Raw genomic sequence first — 26482 nt, forward strand, 5'->3', positions numbered from 1 at the left:
TGCGCGGACCTAAGTTTGGTAACCATTACCCGAAACGTCTTGTGTTTGGGCTCATGGGAGAGCCCCAGTCATCAGCAGTCCAGAAATGTTTCCCCTGGCCGGGGTAGCACGTCTGTGGACAGAGATATAACAATAGCATCTTTTCATTGTAAGCTTGGAGGGACTCAAAATTTGCGCGGGAATCTTGGGAGGCCTGGGACAGCGTGGGCGAGCGTGGGCCTCCCGCTAGCTCCAGCATTGTCGTCATGGCAACGGCAGGCGTCCATCTTGAGCCGCCATGTTGGTCGGCCATTTTGGAGTGCCCTAGGGCCATGGTACACCGTCTCTGATTGGTTGAGAGGGGTAGGCCGCTGTGTGCCTCCCTCTGATTGGTTCTTTTGAGGCAGAGCCCGGGAAGCCGGTGTTCCTGCCCCAAGACATCATTCTGCTCCAGTCACCACCCCAGCCTGACGTCTCTCTCTTGCCCATTCGGCCAAATTGGGTAAGACGACGTCGTGGTGACAGTCGCCTCAGCTCCTCCACTCCCGCCCCCACCAAGACCGCCAGCTGCACAGACAGAATCCAGCTGGAATCCTCGTTGAGGGGTAGATAGATAGGGAACGAGTGAGAGAAATCTTGGATCGTGGGTAATTTGCATACGAGGAGCAACAGACTCGTGGGTCCCCACTCCAGTGATTATAGACGTTCTAATTCCTGCTAGTGCTTTGTAGCAGTCGAGGGGAACGGGGAAATTCGTGCCAAGTGTTCAGGGGGCAGTTTTCTCATAGAAATTCGTGGAAATCTCAAGTCAGTGTTTTGGCGCCAAAGTGATGGGAGTACTACGCTTGCTCGGGAGGGGGTAGGCTGCCACAGTCTACCATCCGCCACCTAGCGCGCCGCCACCTACACCACCTACTGCCACCTAGCGTGCCGCCACCTACACCACCTACCGCCACGTAGCGCGCCGCCACCTACACCACCTACCGCCACCTAGCGCGCCGCCACCTACACCACCTAGCGCGCCGCCACCTACACCACCTACCGCCACCTAGCGCGCCGCCACCTACACCACCTACCGCCACCTAGCGCGCCGCCACCTACACCACCTAGCGCGCCGCCACCTACACCACCTACCGCCACCTAGCGCGCCGCCACCTACACCACCTACCGCGCCGCCACCTACACCACCTAGCGCGCCGCCACCTACACCACCTACCGCCACCTAGCGCGCCGCCACCTACACCACCTACCGCGCCGCCACCTACACCACCTACCGCACCGCCACCTACACCACCTACCGCACCGCCACCTACACCACCTACCGCCACCTAGCGCGCCGCCACCTACACCACCTACCGCCACCTAGCGCGCCGCCACCTACACCACCTACCGCGCCGCCACCTACACCACCTACCGCACCGCCACCTACACCACCTACCGCCACCTAGCGCGCCGCCACCTACACCACCTACCGCCACCTAGCGCGCCGCCACCTACACCACCTACCGCCACCTACCGCGCCGCCACCTACACCACCTACCGCCACCTAGCGCGCCGCCACCTACACCACCTACCGCCACCTACCGCGCCGCCACCTACACCACCTACTGCCACCTAGCGCGCCGCCACCTACACCACCTACCGCCACCTAGCGCGCCGCCACCTACCACCACCTAGCGCGCCGCCACCTACACCACCTACCGCCACCTAGCGCGCCGCCACCTACACCACCTACTGCCACCTACCGCGCCGCCACCTACACCACCTACCGCCACCTAGCGCGCCGCCACCAACACCACCTACCGCCACCTAGCGCGCCGCCACCTACACCACCTACTGCCACCTACCGCGCCGCCACCTACACCACCTACTGACACCTACCGCGCCGCCACCAACACCACCTACCGCCACCTAGCGCGCCGCTACTTACACCACCTACCGCCACCTAGCTCGCCGCCACCTACACCACCTACCGCCACCTAGCGCGCCGCCACCTACCACCACCTAGCGCGCCGCCACCTACACTACCTACCGCGCCGCCACCTACACCACCTACCGCCACCTAGCGCGCCGCCTCCTACACCACCTACCGCGCCGCCACCTACACCACCTAGCGCGCCGCCACCTACCGCCACCTAGCGCGCCGCCACCTACACCACCTACCGCCACCTAGCGCGCCGCCACCTACACCACCTAGCGCGCCGCCACCTACACCACCTACCGCCACCTAGCGCGCCGCCACCTACACCACCTACCGCCACCTAGCGCGCCGCCACCTACACCACCTAGCGCGCCGCCACCTACACCACCTACCGCCACCTAGCGCGCCGCCACCTACACCACCTACCGTGCCGTGAGCCAGCCACCCGCCAGCACGGTGCCTGAAGTACCGGCACTTGATTGACTGTGGGAAGAGAACCGTCATTTTAGAATAACGTAAACGTGGTGATTAACGTTCTTAATCACCTGAATTGGTCTGAGTATGGAAGCCTCGGACGGAATTCAGACCTTAATGTAATTTGCTGAGCCAGTGTGAAAAGTTGCGTATTTAATTGATTAATTATTGATCTTGAGGATAGTAATTAATGACTCTAAGGGTAATCACGAGTGATTACCGTTCTCTTATCACTTTGGACATTGTAAATCGGAGTTTACCATCGTTGAGTGATAGTAACCGATAACGTAAAGTAACGTAAATTAACGTAACTAGTAAAGAGATTAATCAGCTGTCTGGAAGTACAGGGATTAATGGGATTTACACACTGAATGCTCGACGGGTAGAGTATTTATGTAATTTCCGCGTTACTAGGGACAGTTGTAAGAGTTAATAAATTAACGTAAATGTTACTTTGTCATTAACGTAAATCAATTGTTATTGATTGTTGATCGTCCGTGGGACGGAGTGTTAACGTAATATAAAGATTAATTCGAGGAAGGGTTGATGGAGTTGCCAGTGAACCCATTAGTCATTGTTGTCATTGACAGGCTACTGATATGAGAGCATTGCAACCGCTAGTGCAGGTGTGGACTGCACAGAGGTGTAGAACAGTTAGGAGGTTACTGGAGACGTGTCTCAGAACCTACTGTGTCATAGTTACAGGTGTGATTATAGATCTGTTATTGCCTGCTTGTTTGATTCCTCTGTGGTCACGCTTATGTTCGAGTTTTTTTTTTTTTTTTTTTTTTATTTTTATAAATTACACAAATTACAAGAACACACAAAACAACGCAAACCTGTACACATCAAGTACACCAATGAAGTAACAGTACACAGGAATAAACAGTCTGTACACTAAACAATAACAGTAACCGCAAAATAAACACAAGCGCTGAACAAAATGAAAACGCATTGAAGCAATGGGCTAAACAGTACAGGGAAATAAGTGCTAAAACAGTACATGGAAACAATAGGCTAAACAGTTCATATCTACATAGCAACACAGAACATGGCCAAGAAAATTACATGAAAAATAAATTAACAATAAAGTACATAAATAACATTGAAACACACCTGGAACCAATAACATAAACATACACAGACGTGGATACAGAATCACGTGCACAAAACCACGCCTACCACACACACAGAAGAACAAAGGAGCATAGGATCATACACGCGCTACCCAGGAAAATGATATACACTAAATAAGAAGAAATTATGTACACACACACTAAACACACTCTAAACAACAAGACAAACACACTCATACCACCCACACCACCACGGCACACCACACTGCACCCAAGCACGCAAAATAAAGGGTTACAGGCCAAAGCGAAACACGGCCACAAAAGGAAAAGTAGAAAACAGTACAGCAGAAAACCCAGGCCCACGCAGGAGCCAAAACCCCCTCAAAACCACACACCCACACGCATACGGACACAACCGGCACCCGGAGGTACGGAAAACACACCACACACACACAGGAGCAGCAGCATCTCAAGGGGGGAGACACACAAACACACGCAACCCCCGCCAAGGACACCCCAAGAAGCGGAAAGGGAGCGCATAGCAAAGCAAACCCCGAAACCCCCCAACCCCGCTAAACCCCCCCCATCAACACCCCAACCCCACCCAAGACGAGAACATCACCTTGCCACCAAGGCACCCGCCGACCCAAAGGCAACCCCACGAACATAGGCATCTGTGAACCACCGACCAAACTCCTCCGGAAAAGCGCGCTGCAACCACCACCAGGTAAACCGCATGCGCCCCCGTAAAAATCCTAAAATTCGGGCAACCCCAAAACCCTCCCGCCTCCCAACCCACACACAAAACACATAATCAGCAACTAAAACACACAATGTATTACGCACCCGCTGCGGATAAGCCGGAAAATACAAAAACAAAAACTGCAAAACATCACCCCGACAACCCGGACCACAAAACACCTCCAGGACATCCCGAAACCAGTCCACCAACCCCTGTAACCGGACACAAAAATAAAATACATGCACCTGCGATTCACATAAACCACAGTGAACACACGCCCCAGAATCACGCAAGCCAAGCATACACAACCGCTCATTTGTCGCCAGCGACAAATGCAGAACCCGAAACAGCAATTCACGCTGCTGAGGCGCCAAGAACCGTGCCCCCAAACACGACCAGATACCACCCCAATCCCAACACGGGAACAAGCCCTCCACTCGAGGCCGCACCCGGGGCAACAACACCCCATACACAGCCTTGCACGAGAAAGACAGAAACCCAGGATGGCGGCAGAGCTCCCGAAGAATCCCCACGGCCCAAGAATAAACAGGGGGGGTAACCAAGGCCACCTCCTGACAAACCCCCAAATCAACCAAAAAACTGAAGCGAAGCGAGCAGAAAAACACACCCAGCGTATTCAACCCCCCACCGAGAGCCAGCCCCCGACGCAACGAGACCCAGAAGAGGGCCTTGGCCTTCGTGAAAACGTCAGGAATGCCAACACCCCCCTCTCTCACCCCTAACACCAACGTCGAACGGCGCACCGGTTGATAACACCCACACCATACATATCTATACACCACACTCTCCAAACTCAAGGCCTTCCGACGATCCAACGGGAAACATCGAGCCACAAACCAGACATGCGACAAGACCTTACACGCAACAAGCAGTCCCCTCTGATAAATCGTCAAGGGACGACGCGACAAAAGGCCAACTGCAACACCAACCGACCGAGAGACAGCACCCCAATTCCACTCCAAGGAGCGGTCATAGGAGGCAAACCAAGTAATCCCAAGAACCCGAATCGAGGAGACCACCGGAAACCACGACCTATCCCACACCAGGCGGGAGGCCCACTCACCGATCCCCATCAACCCCGACTTCGCCCGATTAAGAACGGCCCCCGTAGCGGACTCAAACCGCAGGAGAACGTCCTGGACAGCTTCAACAGAACCCTCCGAAGCTACAAAGAGAATGGTGTCGTCAGCATACCCGCAAACGGGTAGCCGGAGACCGGACGGCAGACAAGGAGGCACGATCAAGGAACACGCTTTCACCGCCCGAAAAAGAGGTTCCTGAAAAATCACATACAAAAGCATGGACATGGGACACCCCTGACGAACGGAACGGCAAATAGGAAAAAATGAGCTAAAAAACCCATTCACACAAACGCGACTGCGACTCCGGACATACAACAAACGGATCCACCCCACAAACACCACCGGAAACCCAAGCCTCTCCATAGCACTAAAAACAAACTCTAAAGACACCCGATCAAAGGCCTTGGACCAGTCCAAGCTGATCATAGCCGCCGAAAGCCGATACTCGGACGCATAGAGAAGCACGTCACGAAGTAAGGCATTGCAATGCATCAGGGCACGGCCAGGCACACCACAAAATTGCTCCATAGAGACCACCGACGCAACGACACCCCGACATCGACGCGCTAAAACCTTAGAAAGAATTTTATAATCAACATTTAAGAGCGTAATAGGCCTCCAATTGGAAAACAACTGCAAATCGCCCGGCTTCGGGAGTAGCCGCACGATCCCGTCACAGAAGGAATCAGGCAGAGCACCCAAACGCAAACACGCCTGCACCACTTCCAAAAGCACCCCCCCCAGCACATCCCAAAAGGTAAGGTAGAACTCAATGGGCAGGCCATCCGCACCCGGCACTCTCCCAGAACGAAACGACCGAACCACCTCCAGGAGCTCCACCGTGGAAACATCCTGCACCAACCGGGCACACTCCGAGCGCGACAAACCGGGGAAGCACCTGTCCAAAAAGGAACCCGCGAGCACACTATCACCATGCACCTCCCCATAGAGCGCCTCCAACTCCCGCCGTGCGGTAAGCAGAACACCCTCTGTGCTAGAAAGCACAGACCCATCAGGCCGCCGAAGGCCCTGGAGAAGAACGGAACCCCTAGCAGCCTTCTCCCTCCCTAAAAGAAAGGGAGAGAGCCTCTCCCCATCCACCCGCTCAGCTACACGAGCACGCACGCGAACACCGTCAGCCAACACCGCACGCAAATCACAAATACGCTCCTTACACTCAGCAATCTCACTAAAGCAGTCAACCCCAGCATTCAACCGCACATATAAAGAAGACAAACGCGCCTGAAGGAACCGCAGCAGACCAAACCTCCCGGCAGCCTCCCGTTTAGCAACAATCCCAAAAAACCTCCGACACTCCACCTTACACCACTCCCACCAAACGAACAAAGAGGAGAAATCAGCCTTCCGGGCAACGATGCCAACCCACCAGGCCCGAAACTGCGCACAAATACGTGGACAACGCAATAACCGACAATTGAGTTTCCACCACCCAGGCCCCACCCGCACCTGACTCCGGACACCAACCCGGACAACCACCATACAATGATCCGAGAAAGCCACCGGGACCGTGCGAAAATAAAAAACCGAACACTCCCCACCAGAAACATAGAACCTATCCAACCTAGAACTCGCCCCACGCGCAGCGAAGGTATACTCCAACGAGCCGCCACACAAAACAGCCGCATCGCGAAACCCGCACGCACGCAAAACCTCAATTAAAGCGGCCGAAACATTCCGAGGGTGAGCACTAGAGCAATCCCTCACACACGTAACACAATTAAAATCCCCCCCAAAGATCAAATCCCGCGTATCATGCCGCAGGTATGGCAAAAGCCCCTCCCGAAAAAACAGCTCCCGGTCCTGACGATGCGCCACCCCAGAAGGGGCGTACACTGTCAAGAACGGAATCACAACCGCCAAATACTCAGCCCGAACAAACAAGACCCGCCCATCTTCATCCATTTCCGTGTGAAGCACGGAAATGGATGCCCTCCGCAAAAACAACATCAGCGTTCCCCCAAAGGACGTCCTCGGCGGGTTCAGCACAACATGATACTCAGCACACAACCCCTGCAACACAGACACATCCCGAACATTGTGCTCTTGGATCAGAGCCACATCCACCCGCTGCTCCCGAAGCACATCCACAAGGCCCAATTGGACCGCCAAAGCATTCAGACCACGAACATTCAAAGACGCACAAACAATAGCAGGCGCCATCGAACCCATTAATGACCCCCAGCCCCTCCAGGACCACCAGAGGGCACAGAGCCACCCACTGCAGAGGCGCCGTCAGCATCCTGAGGCTCAAACTGCCGCCGTTCCACCGTCGGGGAATCCACCATAATGCCTGGCCTCTGATCCCGCAGGAGGCGGACAGTGCCGGCATCACCCAGCGAAGCACGCCGGGACCCCGCTGCCACTGACCAGGTATCACCAACGTCCACCACCGACGAGGAATTCTTGCTGCCAACCGGCACTGCATCACTTCCGGAATCCATATCAGACACAGGAGAATTAGGAGGAGGAGGGGGGGCACCACCCAAGGCACAACTCCGCGAAGCCTCAATCCGTTTGCCAGGGGGCTCTCGACTGCGTGAGCGCGCCCCCGCAACGCGCTTCCGGCGAGGAGCATGGGAGGTCAACGCCCCCTCATGGCACACACCCGCAGGGGGAGCAGAAGGCGGACTCGCAATGCATGCAACAGGAACGCCGTCACCAACGACGACGCTCCCATCACCCTCAGTGAAAGCATCGCCTACAACGGGAGGCACCGAGACGACACTCCCAACACCTCGCCCATTCACCAACGAAGCACCAGGAACAGGATGCACCTCCACATCCACCGGAAGTAGAAGACGGGAATCAGGAGCAGCCACGTCCTCCACCACAGCTGGCACAGAAGACACGATAGGCACAGACGAACCAGCAGGCACAGCAGTCGCAGGTGCACCACCAGGCACAACAGTCGCAGGTGCACCACCAGGCACAGCAGTCGCAGGTGCACCACCAGGCACAGCAGTCGCAGGTGCACCACCAGGCACAGCAGTCGCAGGTGCACCACCAGGCACAGCAGTCGCAGGTGCACCACCAGGCACAGCAGTCGCAGGTGCACCACCAGGCACAGCAGTCGCAGGTGCACCACCAGGCACAGCAGTCGCAGGTGCACCACCAGGCACAGCAGTCGCAGGTGCACCACCAGGCACAGCAGTCGCAGGTGCACCACCAGGCACAGCAGTCGCAGGTGCACCACCAGGCACAGCAGTCGCAGGTGCACCACCAGGCACAACAGTCGCAGGTGCACCACCAGGCACAACAGTCGCAGGTGCACCACCAGGCACAACAGTCGCAGGTGCACCACCAGGCACAACAGTCACAGGTGCCCCACCATTCACACCCCCACGCCGAGGACCAGCCAGGGATGCACCATCCTCACGGAGGGGGGGAAAATCCCCCACACTGAATACAGAAGCAGTCTCCAGTCGAGGAATCTCACACTGGGCAGCGTCATGGCCCTCCTCCCCACAGCGGAAGCACGTGCGGGCCTGCCCTGGATAGAAAACCCGGAACGGAAGACCACAGCACATAACCTTGGAGGGGATGGGCTCCTTGAGGCGCATATGCAGCGTGCGAGTACCCAGCCGGAGGCCCCGCAGCCGCCCGGCACTAAACAAGTTGTACCGATGACGCAACACCATACCATATCTCGTAAACACAGAAGAAAGCTCCACCTCTGGAAACGTAACAGGTACCCCGTGCACGCTCACAAAGGTCAGTGGACCCCACGGATCAGAGACAGTCACAGACACAGCCGAATGAGGAAGGGGAGTCGTCCGCTCGTTCCAACACCCCACAAACCGCTCGTATCCAGGTGACGTGGCAAACGTCACCGCCACGCGAGTGGGAGAAAATTTCTCGAGACCGAGGAGATCTTTAACATCCACCTGAAGGACATCCAAAAGCGCAGCCGCCACTAGTTCCCAATCCACCGGTGCAGAGAACTCCAGCCGAGCAGTATTCACACGGCGGATGCGGCCACCACCAGCCGCCGCCATATTGCTGACCTCCGCCTCAGTCAGCTGGCGCCCCACAGCAACGAGCAACCACCACCAGTCAGCGACAAACAGCTACTGGCAGCCAGAGCCCGACGTCCACGCCCCCCAGAGGCAGAGGACCATGTCCATTATGTTCGAGTTAGTTCATTATGCAGTCCGAGGGACAGGGGCCAGATTCACGAAAGCACTTACGCCAGCACATACGAACCCGTACATCTTTTGTCAACCTTTCGGGGCTTTGTTTACAATTATTAAACAGTTAATGAGCTTCGAAGCACCAGGAGGCTGTTTATAACAATAACAACAGTTGATAGTGAAGTTTTCATGCTTGTAAACTGTTTAATAAATGTAACCAAAGCCGTCAAAGATTGACGAAAGATGTACACGTTCGTAAGTACTTGCGTAACTGTTTCGTGAAATCTGGCCCTGGTGTCTAGCTGTCATTGATAGTGTCACAGGAAGGATCTCGAGTAACGTCATTGATATTTCCTTTGTTTTTGTTGTAGTAGTTAGTACTTTATTGAATAAACTAAGTTGTTATGTTGAACACTGTCTGCGTTACACCCCACACATTTATATGGTTCTGTAAGTGTACTCTCACACTCGATTATTAAATTGAAACTGATTCTTGAGTTTTGGACCAAATATACGGCACCACACAACAATAAATTATTGTTGTGAGAGCCCAGGACCTACTCGTTAGATTCGCTTCGGCGAATGGCGAAGGTCGACGGCCGATAGTGGAGGGGATTTAAACTTTTTGGGGTCTCTCTGCGTTTGCCTAGTCAATTGTTCATAAATGGTCCCAGAGTGAGGAATGAGCTGCTTACTACACTGGTGTGTTAGCTAAGCAAGTCCTTCCTCAGGCGACCTAATTGAATATAACGACAGGAATAAAGGTTAAAAGAATTAAAGAAAATTTTTAGAAATTTTCCGAGCTCAATTCCTTAGCATTCCATATTCTATATCCTCAAACTCTCACAATTGGTACTAGAGGTGGTGTTAGCTGGGATGAGAGTGGTACTGGAGGTGGTGTTAGCTGGGATGAGAGTGGTACTGGAGGTGGTGATGGTTGGGATGAGAGTGGTACTGGAGGTGGTGATGGTTGGGGTGAGAGTGGTACTGGAGGTGGTGTTAGCTGGGATGAGAGTGGTACTGGAGGTGGTGATGGTTGGGGTGAGAGTGGTACTGGAGGTGGTGTTAGCTGGGATGAGAGTGGTACTGGAGGTGGTGTTAGCTGGGATGAGAGTGGTACTGGAGGTGGTGATGGTTGGGGTGAGAGTGGTACTGGAGGTGGAGATGGTTGAGGTGAGAGTGGTACTGGAGGTGGTGATGGTTGAGGTGAGAGTGGTACTGGAGGTGGTGTTAGCTGGGATGAGAGTGGTACTGGAGGTGGTGATAGATGGGATGAGAGTGGTACTGGAGGTGGTGTTAGCTGGGGTGAGAGTGGTACTGGAGGTGGTGATGGTTGGGGTGAGAGTGGTACTGGAGGTGGTGATGGTTGGGATGAGAGTGGTACTGGAGGTGGTGATAGTTGGGGTGAGAGTGGTACTGGAGGTGGTGTTAGCTGGGATGAGAGTGGTACTGGAGGTGGTGTTAGCTGGGGTGAGAGTGGTACTGGAGGTGGTGTTAGCAGGGGTGAGAGTGGTACTGGAGGTGGTGTTAGCTGGGATGCGAGTGGTACTGGAGGTGGTGTTAGCTGGGATGAGAGTGGTACTGGAGGTGGTGTTAGCAGGGGTGAGAGTGGTACTGGAGGTGGTGTTAGCTGGAATGAGAGTGGTACTGGAGGTGGTGTTAGCTGGGATGAGAGTGGTACTGGAGGTGGTGATGGTTGGGATGAGAGTGGTACTGGAGGTGGTGTTAGCTGGGATGAGAGTTGTACTGGAGGTGGTGTTAGCAGGGGTGAGAGTGGTACTGGAGGTGGTGTTAGCTGGAATGAGAGTGGTACTGGAGGTGGTGTTAGCTGGGATGAGAGTGGTACTGGAGGTGGTGATGGTTGGGATGAGAGTGGTACTGGAGGTGGTGTTAGCTGGGATGAGAGTGGTACTGGAGGTGGTGATGGTTGGGATGAGAGTGGTACTGGAGGTTGTGTTAGCTGGGATGAGAGTGGTACTGGAGGTGGTGATGGTTGGGATGAGAGTGGTACTGGAGGTGGTGTTAGCTGGGATGAGAGTGGTACTGGAGGTGGTGATGGTTGGGATGAGAGTGGTACTGGAGGTGGTGGTAGCTGGGATGAGAGTGGTACTGGAGGTGGTGTTAGCTGGAATGAGAGTGGTACTGGAGGTGGTGTTAGCTGGGATGAGAGTGGTACTGGAGGTGGTGATGGTTGGGATGAGAGTGGTACTGGAGGTGGTGTTAGCTGGGATAAGAGTGGTACTGGAGGTGGTGTTAGCAGGGGTGAGAGTGGTACTGGAGGAGGTGTTAGCTGGAATGAGAGTGGTACTGGAGGTGGTGTTAGCTGGGATGAGAGTGGTACTGGAGGTGGTGATGGTTGGGATGAGAGTGGTACTGGAGGTGGTGTTAGCTGGGATGAGAGTGGTACTGGAGGTGGTGATGGTTGGGATGAGAGTGGTACTGGAGGTGGTGTTAGCTGGGGTGAGAGTGGTACTGGAGGTTGTGTTAGCTGGGATGAGAGTGGTACTGGAGGTGGTGATGGTTGGGATGAGAGTGGTACTGGAGGTGGTGTTAGCTGGGATGAGAGTGGTACTGGAGGTGGTGATGGTTGGGATGAGAGTGGTACTGGAGGTGGTGGTAGCTGGGATGAGAGTGGTACTGGATGTGGTGGTAGCTGGGATGAGAGTTGTTGTTGTTGAAGGGACGACGACGTTTCGGTCCGTCCTGGACCATTCTCAAGTCGATTGTGATGAGGACGTCGAGACAGGCAATAAATAGGCAAGAGAGCTGAGGAGGAAAGTAAGGTGTAGGGGATAGTAGTAATAATGAGAACTGCAGAGGGCCTAGTAGCCCATACAAGGCAGCTCCCATTATAACCACCGATGTTGTTGTTGTTGTTGTTGTTGTTGTTTTGTTGATTTAGGGGCGACGACGATCGTGAGATCGGATGCGCCCCGGCGGACCCGTTAAGGGTGAATCGCGATGCCTGGAAAGGTGAAACGCCAAGCCAAATCACAAAATGAGTGACGCCAATCACTAGAAACTAATATGCCATGCGGCAAATAAACGCACAGTCAGGCAGATGATTGGGGAGTCCCAGGAGTCCCTCAGGGTGACAAGCACCGGCCCCGCTCCACACAGAGAACACCAGGTAACAAAACCAAAACTCGGACACCAACTAAAACGCAAAAAGTCATCCAGTGTCCCCAGGCAGAGCAGAAGCCGGCCGCCCACCACGGCTGAGGGCACACCAGGAGCCCACCAAGACCCGCCAACCCCCGGCACCTCTCGGCCAAGCCGGCCCCCGAACACCGTCACACCGCCGGGAGAACCAGCCAGAACACGCCAAAAAAAAAAATCTATCAACACTCCCGTGACCCAAGGCGATATGTGCGCCAGGCGTCGTACAACCGGACCGTTGAAGAGGGATGCCAGACGGCAGTAGCAAAGCCAAAACGCGAAAACAGGACGTGATCCGGCAGCTCCCAGGCGGAGGAGGTGTCCAGACGTCCGCTCGTCGTCAAGGTTGAACCAGCTCTGGGATGAGAGTGGTACTGGAGATGGTGATGGTTGGGATGAGAGTGGTACTGGTGGTGGTGTTAGCTGGGATGAGAGTGGTACTGGAGGTGGTGTTAGCTGGGGTGAGAGTGGTACTGGAGGTGGTGTTAGCTGGGATGAGAGTGGTACTGGAGGTGGTGTTAGCTGGGATGATAGTGGTACTGGAGGTGGTGATGGTTGGGATGAGAGTGGTACTGGAGGTGGTGTTAGCTGGGATGAGAGTGGTACTGGAGGTGGTGTTAGCTGGGATGATAGTGGTACTGGAGGTGGTGATGGTTGGGATGAGAGTGGTACTGGAGGTGGTGTTAGCTGGGATGAGAGTGGTACTGGAGGTGGTGTTAGCTGGGGTGAGAGTGGTACTGGAGGTGGTGTTAGCTGGGATGAGAGTGGTACTGGAGGTGGTGATGGTTGGGATGAGAGTGGTACTGGAGGTGGTGTTAGCTGGGGTGAGAGTGGTACTGGAGGTGGTGTTAGCTGGGGTGAGAGTGGTACTTGAGGTGGTGTTAGCTGGGGTGAGAGTGGTACTGGAGGTGGTGTTAGCTGGGATGAGAGTGGTACTGGAGGTGGTGTTAGCTGGGATGAGAGTGGTACTGGAGGTGGTGTTAGCTGGGGTGAGAGTGGTACTGGAGGTGGTGTTAGCTGGGATGAGAGTGGTACTGGAGGTGGTGTTAGCTGGGGTGAGAGTGGTACTGGAGGTGGTGTTAGCTGGGGTGAGAGTGGTACTGGAGGTGGTGTTAGCTGGGGTGAGAGTGGTACTGGAAGTGGTGTTAGCTGGGATGAGAGTGGTACTGGAGGTGGTGTTAGCTGGGGTGAAACTGGTACTGGAGGTGGTGTTAGCTGGGGTGAGAGTGGTACTGGAGGTGGTGTTAGCTGGGATGAGAGTGGTACTGGAGGTGGTGTTAGCTGGGATGAGAGTGGTACTGGAGGTGGTGATGGTTGGGATGAGAGTGGTACTGGAGGTGGTGTTAGCTGGGGTGAGAGTGGTACTGGAGGTGGTGTTAGCTGGGGTGAGAGTGGTACTGGAGGTGGTGTTAGCTGGGGTGAGAGTGGTACTGGAGGTGGTGTTAGCTGGGGTGAGAGTGGTACTGGAGGTGGTGTTAGCTGGGGTGAGAGTGGTACTGGAGGTGGTGTTAGCTGGGGTGAGAGTGGTACTGGAGGTGGTGTTAGCTGGGGTGAGAGTGGTACTGGAGGTGGTGTTAGCTGGGGTGAGAGTGGTACTGGAGGTGGTGTTAGCTGGGGTGAGAGTGGTACTGGAGGTGGTGTTAGCTGGGGTGAGAGTGGTACTGGAGGTGGTGTTAGCTGGGGTGAGAGTGGTACTGGAGGTGGTGTTAGCTGGGATGAGAGTGGTACTGGAGGTGGTGTTAGCTGGGATGAGAGTGGTACTGGAAGTGGTGTTAGCTGGGGTGAGAGTGGTACTGGAGGTGGTGTTAGCTGGGGTGAGAGTGGTACTGGAGGTGGTGTTAGCTGGGGTGAGAGTGGTACTGGAGGTGGTGTTAGCTGGGATGAGAGTGGTACTGGAGGTGGTGTTAGCTGGGGTGAAACTGGTACTGGAGGTGGTGTTAGCTGGGGTGAGAGTGGTACTGGAGGTGGTGTTAGCTGGGATGAGAGTGGTACTGGAGGTGGTGTTAGCTGGGATGAGAGTGGTACTGGAGGTGGTGATGGTTGGGATGAGAGTGGTACTGGAGGTGGTTTTAGCTGGGGTGAGAGTGGTACTGGAGGTGGTGTTAGCTGGGGTGAGAGTGGTACTGGAGGTGGTGTTAGCTGGGGTGAGAGTGGTACTGGAGGTGGTGTTAGCTGGGGTGAGAGTGGTACTGGAGGTGGTGTTAGCTGGGGTGAGAGTAGTACTGGAGGTGGTGTTAGCTGGGGTGAGAGTGGTACTGGAGGTGGTGTTAGCTGGGGTGAGAGTGGTACTGGAGGTGGTGTTAGCTGGGGTGAGAGTGGTACTGGAGGTGGTGTTAGCTGGGGTGAGAGTGGTACTGGAGGTGGTGTTAGCTGGGATAAGAGTGGTACTGGAGGTGCGGCGTTAACACTGTTATCAGTCTCTGGCGGATGTGTCCATATCTGTGTGTGTGGTGAGCTTCCACTCCTCTCAGTTGTCTTTTATGGCTCCACAGTGTGTTGTGGAACCTGAAGCTGGCCACTGTGTAGTGAACTACCAGGTTGTTGTGTTGAGGAACCTGAAGCTGGTCACTGTGTAGTGAACTACCAGGTTGTTGTGTTGAGGAACCTGAAGCTGGCCACTGTGTAGTGAACTACCAGGTTGTTGTGTTGAGGAACCTGAAGCTGGCCACTGTGTAGTGAACTACCAGGTTGTTGTGTTGTGTTGAGGAACCTGAAGCTGGCCACTGTGTAGTGAACTACCAGGTTGTTGTGTTGAGGAACCTGAAGCTGGCCACTGTGTAGTGAACTACCAGGTTGTTGTGTTGTGTTGAGGAACCTGAAGCTGGTCACTGTGTAGTGAACTACCAGGTTGTTGTGTTGTGGAACCTGAAGCTGGCCACTGTGTAGTGAACTACCAGGTTGTTGTGTTGAGGAACCTGAAGCTGGCCACTGTGTAGTGAACTACCAGGTTGTTGTGTTGAGGAACCTGAAGCTGGCCACTGTGTAGTGAACTACCAGGTTGCTACCAGGTTGTTGTGTTGAGGAACCTGAAGCTGGCCACTGTGTAGTGAACTACCAGGTTGTTGTGTTGAGGAACCTGAAGCTGGCCACTGTGTAGTGAACTACCAGGTTGTTGTGTTGAGGAACCTGAAGCTGGCCACTGTGTAGTGAACTACCAGGTTGTTGTGTTGTGGAACCTGAAGCTGGCCACTGTGTAGTGAACTACCAGGTTGTTGTGTTGAGGAACCTGAAGCTGGTCACTGTGTAGTGAACTACCAGGTTGTTGTGTTGTGTTGAGGAACCTGAAGCTGGCCACTGTGTAGTGAACTACCAGGTTGTTGTGTTGTGTTGTGGAACCTGAAGCTGGCCACTGTGTAGTGAACTACCAGGTTGTTGTGTTGAGGAACCTGAAGCTGGTCACTGTGTAGTGAACTACCAGGTTGTTGTGTTGAGGAACCTGAAGCTGGTCACTGTGTAGTGAACTACCAGGTTGTTGTGTTGTGTTGAGGAACCTGAAGCTGGCCACTGTGTAGTGAACTACCAGGTTGTTGTGTTGTGGAACCTGAAGCTGGCCACTGTGTAGTGAACTACCAGGTTGTTGTGTTGAGGAACCTGAAGCTGGTCACTGTGTAGTGAACTACCAGGTTGTTGTGTTGAGGAACCTGAAGCTGGTCACTGTGTAGTGAACTACCAGGTTGTTGTGTTGAGGAACCTGAAGCTGGCCACTGTGTAGTGAACTACCAGGCTGTTGTGTTGAGGAACCTGAAGCTGGTCACTGTGTAGTGAACTACCAGGTTGTTGTGTTGTGTTGAGGAACCTGAAGCTGGCCACTGTGTAGTGAACTACCAGGTTGTTGTGTTGTGTTGTGGAACCTGAAGCTGACCACTGTGTAGTGAACTACCAGGTTGTTGTGTTGTGTTGAGGAACCTGAAGCTGGTCACTGTGTAGTGAACTACCAGGTTGTTGTGTTGAGGAACCTGAAGCTGGCCACTGTGTAGTGAACTACCAGGTTGTTGTGTTGTGTTGAGGAACCTGAAGCTGACCACTGTGTAGTGAACTACCAGGTTGTTGTGTTGTGTTGAGGAACCTGAAGCTGGTCACTGTGTAGTGAACTACCAGGTTGTTGTGTTGTGTTGAGGAACCTGAAGCTGGCCACTGTGTAGTGAACTACCAGGTTGTTGTGTTGAGGAACCTGAAGCTGGCCACTGTGTAGTGAACTACCAGGTTGTTGTGTTGTGTTGAGGAACCTGAAGCTGGTCACTGTGTAGTGAACTACCAGGTTGTTGTGTTGAGGAACCTGAAGCTGGCCACTGTGTAGTGAACTACCAGGTTGTTGTGTTGAGGAACCTGAAGCTGGTCACTGTGTAGTGAACTACCAGGTTGTTGTGTTGAGGAACCTGAAGCTGGCCACTGTGTAGTGAACTACCAGGTTGTTGTGTTGAGGAACCTGAAGCTGGCCACTGTGTAGTGAACTACCAGGTTGTTGTGTTGTGTTGAGGAACCTGAAGCTGGCCACTGTGTAGTGAACTACCAGGTTGTTGTGTTGTGTTGAGGAACCTGAAGCTGGCCACTGTGTAGTGAACTACCAGGTTGTTGTGTTGTGGAACCTGAAGCTGGCCACTGTGTAGTGAACTACCAGGTTGTTGTGTTGAGGAACCTGAAGCTGGTCACTGTGTAGTGAACTACCAGGTTGTTGTGTTGTGTTGAGGAACCTGAAGCTGATCACTGTGTAGTGAACTACCAGGTTGTTGTGTTGTGTTGAGGAACCTGAAGCTGGCCACTGTGTAGTGAACTACCAGGTTGTTGTGTTGTGTTGAGGAACCTGAAGCTGGCCACTGTGTAGTGAACTACCAGGTTGTTGTGTTGTGTTGAGGAACCTGAAGCTGGCCACTGTGTAGTGAACTACCAGGTTGTTGTGTTGTGTTGAGGAACCTGAAGCTGATCACTGTGTAGTGAACTACCAGGTTGTTGTGTTGAGGAACCTGAAGCTGGTCACTGTGTAGTGAACTACCAGGTTGTTGTGTTGTGTTGAGGAACCTGAAGCTGGCCACTGTGTAGTGAACTACCAGGTTGTTGTGTTGTGTTGAGGAACCTGAAGCTGATCACTGTGTAGTGAACTACCAGGTTGTTGTGTTGTGGAACCTGAAGCTGGCCACTGTGTAGTGAACTACCAGGTTGTTGTGTTGAGGAACCTGAAGCTGGCCACTGTGTAGTGAACTACCAGGTTGTTGTGTTGTGTTGAGGAACCTGAAGCTGGTCACTGTGTAGTGAACTACCAGGTTGTTGTGTTGTGTTGAGGAACCTGAAGCTGGCCACTGTGTAGTGAACTACCAGGTTGTTGTGTTGAGGAACCTGAAGCTGGCCACTGTGTAGTGAACTACCAGGTTGTTGTGTTGTGTTGAGGAACCTGAAGCTGGTCACTGTGTAGTGAACTACCAGGTTGTTGTGTTGAGGAACCTGAAGCTGGCCACTGTGTAGTGAACTACCAGGTTGTTGTGTTGAGGAACCTGAAGCTGGCCACTGTGTAGTGAACTACCAGGTTGTTGTGTTGAGGAACCTGAAGCTGGTCACTGTGTAGTGAACTACCAGGTTGTTGTGTTGAGGAACCTGAAGCTGGCCACTGTGTAGTGAACTACCAGGTTGTTGTGTTGTGTTGAGGAACCTGAAGCTGGTCACTGTGTAGTGAACTACCAGGTTGTTGTGTTGAGGAACCTGAAGCTGGCCACTGTGTAGTGAACTACCAGGTTGTTGTGTTGAGGAACCTGAAGCTGGCCACTGTGTAGTGAACTACCAGGTTGTTGTGTTGAGGAACCTGAATCTGGCCACTGTGTAGTGAACTACCAGGTTGTTGTGTTGAGGAACCTGAAGCTGGTCACTGTGTAGTGAACTACCAGGTTGTTGTGTTGAGGAACCTGAAGCTGGCCACTGTGTAGTGAACTACCAGGTTGTTGTGTTGAGGAACCTGAAGCTGGCCACTGTGTAGTGAACTACCAGGTTGTTGTGTTGTGTTGAGGAACCTGAAGCTGGTCACTGTGTAGTGAACTACCAGGTTGTTGTGTTGAGGAACCTGAAGCTGGCCACTGTGTAGTGAACTACCAGGTTGTTGTGTTGAGGAACCTGAAGCTGGTCACTGTGTAGTGAACTACCAGGTTGTTGTGTTGTGGAACCTGAAGCTGGCCACTGTGTAGTGAACTACCAGGTTGTTGTGTTGAGGAACCTGAAGCTGGCCACTGTGTAGTGAACTACCAGGTTGTTGTGTTGTGTTGAGGAACCTGAAGCTGGCCACTGTGTAGTGAACTACCAGGTTGTTGTGTTGAGGAACCTGAAGCTGGTCACTGTGTAGTGAACTACCAGGTTGTTGTGTTGAGGAACCTGAAGCTGGTCACTGTGTAGTGAACTACCAGGTTGTTGTGTTGTGTTGAGGAACCTGAAGCTGGTCACTGTGTAGTGAACTACCAGGTTGTTGTGTTGTGTTGAGGAACCTGAAGCTGGTCACTGTGTAGTGAACTACCAGGTTGTTGTGTTGAGGAACCTGAAGCTGGTCACTGTGTAGTGAACTACCAGGTTGTTGTGTTGTGTTGAGGAACCTGAAGCTGGCCACTGTGTAGTGAACTACCAGGTTGTTGTGTTGTGTTGAGGAACCTGAAGCTGGTCACTGTGTAGTGAACTACCAGGTTGTTGTGTTGAGGAACCTGAAGCTGGTCACTGTGTAGTGAACTACCAGGTTGTTGTGTTGAGGAACCTGAAGCTGGCCACTGTGTAGTGAACTACCAGGTTGTTGTGTTGAGGAACCTGAAGCTGGCCACTGTGTAGTGAACTACCAGGTTGTTGTGTTGAGGAACCTGAAGCTGGTCACTGTGTAGTGAACTACCAGGTTGTTGTGTTGTGTTGAGGAACCTGAAGCTGGCCACTGTGTAGTGATCTACCAGGTTCTTGTGTTGAGGAACCTGAAGCTGGTCACTGTGTAGTGAACTACCAGGTTGTTGTGTTGTGTTGAGGAACCTGAAGCTGGTCACTGTGTAGTGAACTACCAGGTTGTTGTGTTGAGGAACCTGAAGCTGGCCACTGTGTAGTGAACTACCAGGTTGTTGTGTTGAGGAACCTGAAGCTGGCCACTGTGTAGTGAACTACCAGGTTGTTGTGTTGTGTTGTGGAACCTGAAGCTGGTCACTGTTTAGTGAACTACCAGGTTGTTGTGTTGTGGAACCTGAAGCTGGCCACTGTGTAGTGAACTACCAGGTTGTTGTGTTGTGTTGAGGAACCTGAAGCTGGCCACTGTGTAGTGAACTACCTGGTTGTTGTGTTGTGTTGTGGAACCTGAAGCTTATCACTGTGTAGTGAACTACCAGGTTGTTGTGTTGAGGAACCTGAAGCTGGTCACTGTGTAGTGAACTACCAGGTTGTTGTGTTGAGGAACCTGAAGCTGGTCACTGTGTAGTGAACTACCAGGTTGTTGTGTTGTGGAACCTGAAGCTGGTCACTGTGTAGTGAACTACCAGGTTGTTGTGTTGAGGAACCTGAAGCTGGCCACTGTGTAGTGAACTACCAGGTTGTTGTGTTGTGTTGAGGAACCTGAAGCTGGCCACTGTGTAGTGAACTACCAGGTTGTTGTGTTGAGGAACCTGAAGCTGGCCACTGTGTAGTGAACTACCAGGTTGTTGTGTTGTGTTGAGGAACCTGAAGCTGGCCACTGTGTAGTGAACTACCAGGTTGTTGTGTTGTGTTGAGGAACCTGAATCTGGCCACTGTGTAGTGAACTACCAGGTTGTTGTGTTGAGGAACCTGAAGCTGGCCACTGTGTAGTGAACTACCAGGTTGTTGTGTTGAGGAACCTGAAGCTGGCCACTGTGTAGTGAACTACCAGGTTGTTGTGTTGTGTTGAGGAACCTGAATCTGGCCACTGTGTAGTGAACTACCAGGTTGTTGTGTTGTGTTGAGGAACCTGAAGCTGGCCACTGTGTAGTGAACTACCAGGTTGTTGTGTTGAGGAACCTGAAGCTGGCCACTGTGTAGTGAACTACCAGGTTGTTGTGTTGAGGAACCTGAAGCTGGTCACTGTGTAGTGAACTACCAGGTTGTTGTGTTGTGGAACCTGAAGCTGGCCACTGTGTAGTGAACTACCAGGTTGTTGTGTTAGGTTAACCTTTCCCTGCTGTATGGTGGACTGGCAGGTGTGTGGACAGTGTTGTAGTGAAGTTATCGGTGAAGAAAGTGTTAAGTGTAACTTTCCCTGCTGTATGGTGGACTGGCATGTGTGTGGACAGTGTTGTAGTGAAGTTATCGGTGAAGAAAGTGTTAAGTGTAACTTTCCCTGCTGTATGGTGGACTGGCAGGTGTGTGGACAGTGTTTTAGTGAAGTTATCGGTGAAGAAAGTGTTAAGTGTAACTTTCCCTGCTGTATTGTGGACTGACAGGTGTGTGGACAGTTTTGTAGTGAAGCTATCGGTGAAGAAAGTGTTAAGTGTAACTTTCCCTGCTGTATGGTGGACTGGCAGGTGTGTGGCCAGTGTTGTAGTGAAGTTATCAGTGAAGAAAGTGTTAAGTGTAACTTTCCCTGCTGTATGGTGGACTGGCAGGTGTGTGCAGTAGTGAAGTTGTGGGGGAAAATAGAGTTTGAAGTGTTAAGTGCCTCAAACAATTATATCTATCGTCATTGTGTAAGTTAATGACAGTAATTAGGTCGTAATTTTTTGTAATATAATTGATGGGGAAACCCGGCGGTGCCAGGGCTGTCTCCCCCCCCCCCTTTTCTCTCTCTCTCTCTCTCTCTGTCTGTCTGTCTGTCTGTCTGTCTGTCTGTCTGTCTGTCTGTCTGTCTGTCTGTCTGTCTGTCTCTCTCTCTGTCTCTGTCTCTGTCTCTGTCTCTCTCTCTCTCTCTCTCTCTCTATCTTTCTTCCCTTCTATCTTTCTTGCAGAAAGAGAATGGGGGAGATGGGGGTGACTTTGGAAGGAAAGGAAGGAGAGAGGGGAAGAAAGGTGGAGAGGGGTGAAGGGAGTGGGGAAGATTTTAAGGGAGAATAGAAGAATGGTGGAGATTGAGGAGAATGTGAGTGGGGACGATGTTGAGGGGAAGGGAGGGGAAAATGTGGAGAGGGAGATAAAGGAAGAGAGAGGGATAGGAGGTTGAGAGAGAGGGAAGAGGGGAAGAGAGAGAATGGAGTAGAAGATGAGGTAGGGAGGGGAGACCCAGGCACCACCGGGTGCCCCATCTGGTATTTATATCTGTAGGAGAAAGTATCATTGTGTCTAGCCAAGGCTGGAGACCTGACGCTTGTGGCTAATCTCACTCAACATTGCAGGGGAAGTAGTCTGGGGTACGGGATAGCAATAGGCTGGTCAGAGTCGGTCCAGTTAGTCTTACTGAGATCAGGGCCGTCTTAACAGCATTATGGGCCCCTGAGACAACCAGAGTGCTGGGGCCCCTACGGCAACCACACACAAAGGAATATTAAGTAAATGGTCGATAATATTCAACATTTATTTAGTGCATCAAAAGCAATGGTTTTCAATTCACTGAAGAAAGAAAACATATTTCCAATCTGTGAATAAGCCTCTGCACGTTTTGTCAGTTCAAAGATTAGTGTCCAGAATAGGGAGGAAAGTTTCCACCTTGAATTTGTGGGTCTTCTAATGAAGTTCTTCTTCTGTTGATCCGTCATATCTACTAAGACGCACACCTCGTTTTCCTTCCCGTTTTTTCCCATCACTGTAATCTGTATCTGGACACATACTCCTGACTTGAGTTTATATTCACTAAGTTTGTCTCTAGTTTCCTGAAGATAGATTTTATAGACTCAAGAAGATTCGTGGCAACAAGGATGTTCACATCCTTGTTCATGGACCAGACAGCTGAGTGGACAGCGCTCGGGATTTGTAGTCCCAAGGTTACGGGTTCGAAACCCGGTGGAGGCGGAAACAAATGAGTTTCTTTCTCCATGATGCACCTGTTCACCAAGCAGTAAATATGTACCTGGGAGTTAGCTCCTACGGGCTGCTTCCTGGGGATGTGTAACAAAAAGGAGGCCCAGTCGAGGACCGGGCCGCGGCGACGCTAACACCCGAAATCATAAAAGATATCCTCTTAAGATAACATCCTTTGATTGTAGGAGCTTGTTTGTTTAGTTCATTCTTTCTAGCATGTCATTCCAAAGAATTATTAGAAAGATTATTTCCAGGTTTTCCATTATTTTGCTCAATCCTTCTGCCTCTCGCCTTGTATTCACTTGCTGTTCATTGTCAGCTGATAGAGAATCCAGCGCCTGTTTTATATTCTCTAAACCTCCCATACAGAGCATGAACACCATCACTATGTGCTGACCATCGTCTCTCACACAGACGCTTCACCAGAAAATCCCTGTGGTTGAGATTTAGAATTTTAGATTTAGGCTTTAGATTTTGACATCATCTAAAGATGCATGATATCATCTAAAGATGATGTCAAAACAATCCAGGATGAGTAGAACCAGCAAAAATTGAAAACAGATGCTGAACAAAGTAAAAAAAAATTGACAGTCAGTAGACAACTCTGCTGCTTCTACTCCCACCAAGTTCGGGCTGTGTCCAGCACAGGGAACATAGATGACAAACTCATTGAGTTGATGAATCCGTGTTGGCAATCCAATATATCGTCCAGACATATTTGAGACATTATCGTATGACTGACTACCGTAGTTTGATAATGGAATTTTGTTCTCGTTAAGAAAATCCACGACAGTGTCTGTTAGATCCTTTGCTCCGTGAGAAAAGATGGAGATGAACATCAAGAAACGTTCCACAGACTCACAGCCTTTAATGTATCAGACAGTAAATGTCAGTTGATCTGTGTGCGAGATGTCTGGAGTGGAATGTTCACTTAACGAATAATACTTTGACTCATTTACTTATTCAAGAATAGTGCAAAAAACCAGTTGTCCAATTAATTAAATAAATTCCTCACAACTATTTGCAGATAAATATGACGGATTTCCTTTTCCAGGATTTCCATACATTTTGAGATGATCTTCCAGGAAAGGATCAAACTCACTCAGCAGCTCCAGTATTCCTAAATAGTTGCCATTTTTTGCTGACCCAATAATCTGATTTTCTCCACAAAATGCCAAACCTCTTGAGGCAAGAAAGCGAATTACAGAAACCACACGTGTCAACACTTTATGGCAATATTCCTGCTCTGAGTCATGTTGCTCAAGCAATAAAGAATCTTCACTTCCAGTTTCTTTATGCCTTATCATATATGCTGTCATGCACTTTCCATGTTCTTCTCCAATTTTATGTTCTACAGTAACATTGCTGGACTTCCAGTCACTGAACCCCATTGTAGCAAAGGGAGATTCTTTCTTGGACAATAGGCGACATACAAAGGCGTACAAACGACCTTGGGATGGTGAATGGAGTAGCCATTCACGTTTTACATACTCGCTATTCCGCAGTTCACGTTTGAACACATTGTTTGATAAATACCTTTCCCTCATATTCTCTGCTCCAGCTGTTTTATACATTCTGCTTGAGTTTGTAAGGTTGCTATTATGATTCTAACGTGATGAAGGCCCACTACGAATCCAGTAATCTATTGTGTTAGTATCATTAATGTTCCACAGTTCCGGATCTGTCTCTTGGATTACAAACTCCTTTAATGTTACAGCTTTGGGTATTTCCTCTTGTAAAATGTCACCAGCAGCAGCAACAAGCAATGATGGCATGTCTGCTGAAACTGGATGATGGTTGCAGGCAGGAATGGATGTAGATGTGGATGTTATATCTGAAGGAAGAGTACTAGTGGCTGACACTGCAGGAGTGGATGCTGATGTAGATGCTATATCTGAAGGAAGAGTACTAGTGGCTGACACTGCAGGAGTGGATGCTGATGTGGATGCTATATCTGAAGGAAGAGTACTAGTGGCTGACATTGCAGGAATGGATGTAGATGTGGATGTTATATCTGAAGGAAGAGTACTAGTGGCTGACACTGCAGGAGTGGATGCTGATGTGGATGTTATATCTGAAGGAAGAGTACTAGTGGCTGACACTGCAGGAGTGGATGCTGATGTGGATGCTATATCTGAAGGAATGGTTTGAGTGGCTGTCATTGCACCTGTGTTGAGCCACGATGATAGTTTTGGAAGTTTTCCAATGTTCTCCTTCTCCTCTGCAGCTCTCTTCCTCTTCCTCTTCTGTGCTCCACTCAAAACATTACGTTTCATTTCAGCTGAAAGGTTTATTCACCTGGAAATATATCTTACAATATATCTATATTCACCTGGAAATATTAAATAATATTTAGTCCCACACCAGGATGTTGGGTTAACTTATATAAGTGTGCTTGCAACAAGACCTAAATATTTAAACAGTCTGCTTCCATAATGAACATGTCCTATGCTCGTGGGGCCCCTATGCTCGTGGGGCCCCAATGCTCGTGGGGCCCCTATGCTCGTGGGGCCCCTATGCTCGTGGGGCCCCTATGCTCGTGGGGCCCCTATGCTCGGGGAGCCCCTATGCTCGTGGGGACCCTATGCTCGTGGGGCCCCTATATTCGTGGGGCCCCTATGCTCGTGGGGCCTCTATGCTCGTGGGGCCCCTATGCTCGTGTGGCCCCATGCTCATGGGCCCTAATGCTCGTGTGGCCCTTATGCTCGTGGGGCCCCTGTGCTCGTAGGGGCCCCCATGATCGTGGGGCCCCAATGCTCGTGGGGACCCTATGCTCGTAGTCCCCTATACTCGTGGGGTCCCTATGCTCGTGGGGACCCTATGCTCGTAGTCCAATATGCTCGTGGGGTCCCTATGCTCGTGGGGCCCATATGCTCGTGGGGACCCTATGCTCATGGAGACCCTATGCTCGTGGGGCCTCTATGCTCGTGGGGACCCTATGCTCGTGGGGCACCTATGCTCGTGGGGCCCGTATGCTCGTGGGGCCCCTATGCTCGTGGGGCCCCTATGCTCGAGGGGCCTCTATGCTCGTGGAGGCCCCTATGCTCGTGGGGCCTCTATGCTTGTGGGCCCCCTATGCTCTTGGGGCCCCTGTGCTCGTGGGGTCCCTATGCTCGTGGGGGCCCCTATGCTCATGGGGGCCCCTATGCTCGTGGGGACCCTATGCTCGTGGGGCCCCTATTTTCGTGGGCCCCCTATGCTCGTAAGGCCCTATGCTCGTGGGGCCCCTAGGCTCGTGGGGACCCTAGGCTCGTGGGGGCCCCTATGCTCGTGAGGCCACTATGCACGTAGAGGCCCCTATGCTCGTGGGGCCCCTATGTTCGTGGGGACCCTATGCTCGTGGGGTCCCTATGCTCGTGGGGCCCCTATGTTCGTGGGGACCCTATGCTCGTGGGGTCCCTATGCTCGTGGGGCCCCTATGTTCGTGGGGACCCTATGCTCGTCAGGCCCCTATGCTCGTGGAGCCCCAATGCTCGTGGGGCCCCTATGCTTGTGGTGCCCCTATGCTCGTGGGGGCCCTATGCTTGTGGGGCCCCTATGCTCGTCGGGCCCCTATGCTTTTGGGGCCCTATGCTCGTGGGGCTCCTATGCTCGTGGGGCCCCTATGCTCGTGAGGACCCTAGGCTCGTGGGCCCCTATGCTCGTGGACACCCTATGCTCGTGGGGGCCCTATGCTTGTGGGGCCCCTATGCTCGTCGGGCACCTATGCTTTTGGGGCCCTATGCTCGTGGGGCTCCTATGCTCGTGGGGCCCCTATGCTCGTGAGGAACCTATGCTCGTGGGGCACGTATGCTCGTGGGGGCCCTTTGCTCGTAGGGCCCCTATGCTCGTGGGGCCCGTATGCTCGTGAGGACCCTATGCTCGTGGGGTCCTATGCTCTTGAGGCCCCTATGCTCGTGGGGACCCTATGCTCGTGGTACCCCTATGCTCGTGGGGACCCTATGCTCGTGGGGCACGTATGCTCGTCGTGGCCCAAT

General features: G+C 52.3%; 3 protein-coding genes across 3 annotated transcripts in view; 1 reads left to right on the forward strand and 2 right to left on the reverse strand.

The window, feature by feature from the left end:
* The window catches only part of LOC138350608 (uncharacterized), a 401046-nt gene that overhangs the window by 311394 nt on the left and 63170 nt on the right, over positions 1-26482 (forward strand). The window lies entirely within an intron of this gene.
* On the reverse strand, positions 23504-24079 carry LOC138350606 (uncharacterized). Its single transcript, XM_069301634.1, has one exon. It carries the CDS (start codon positions 24077-24079, stop codon positions 23504-23506), a length of 576 nt encoding a protein of 191 aa, XP_069157735.1.
* Positions 24113-24781, reverse strand: LOC138350607 (uncharacterized). Its single transcript, XM_069301635.1, has one exon. It carries the CDS (start codon positions 24779-24781, stop codon positions 24113-24115), a length of 669 nt encoding a protein of 222 aa, XP_069157736.1.

Source organism: Procambarus clarkii, chromosome 46 (genome assembly GCF_040958095.1).
Source record: "Procambarus clarkii isolate CNS0578487 chromosome 46, FALCON_Pclarkii_2.0, whole genome shotgun sequence".
Classification (NCBI taxonomy): Eukaryota; Metazoa; Arthropoda; class Malacostraca; order Decapoda; family Cambaridae; genus Procambarus; species Procambarus clarkii.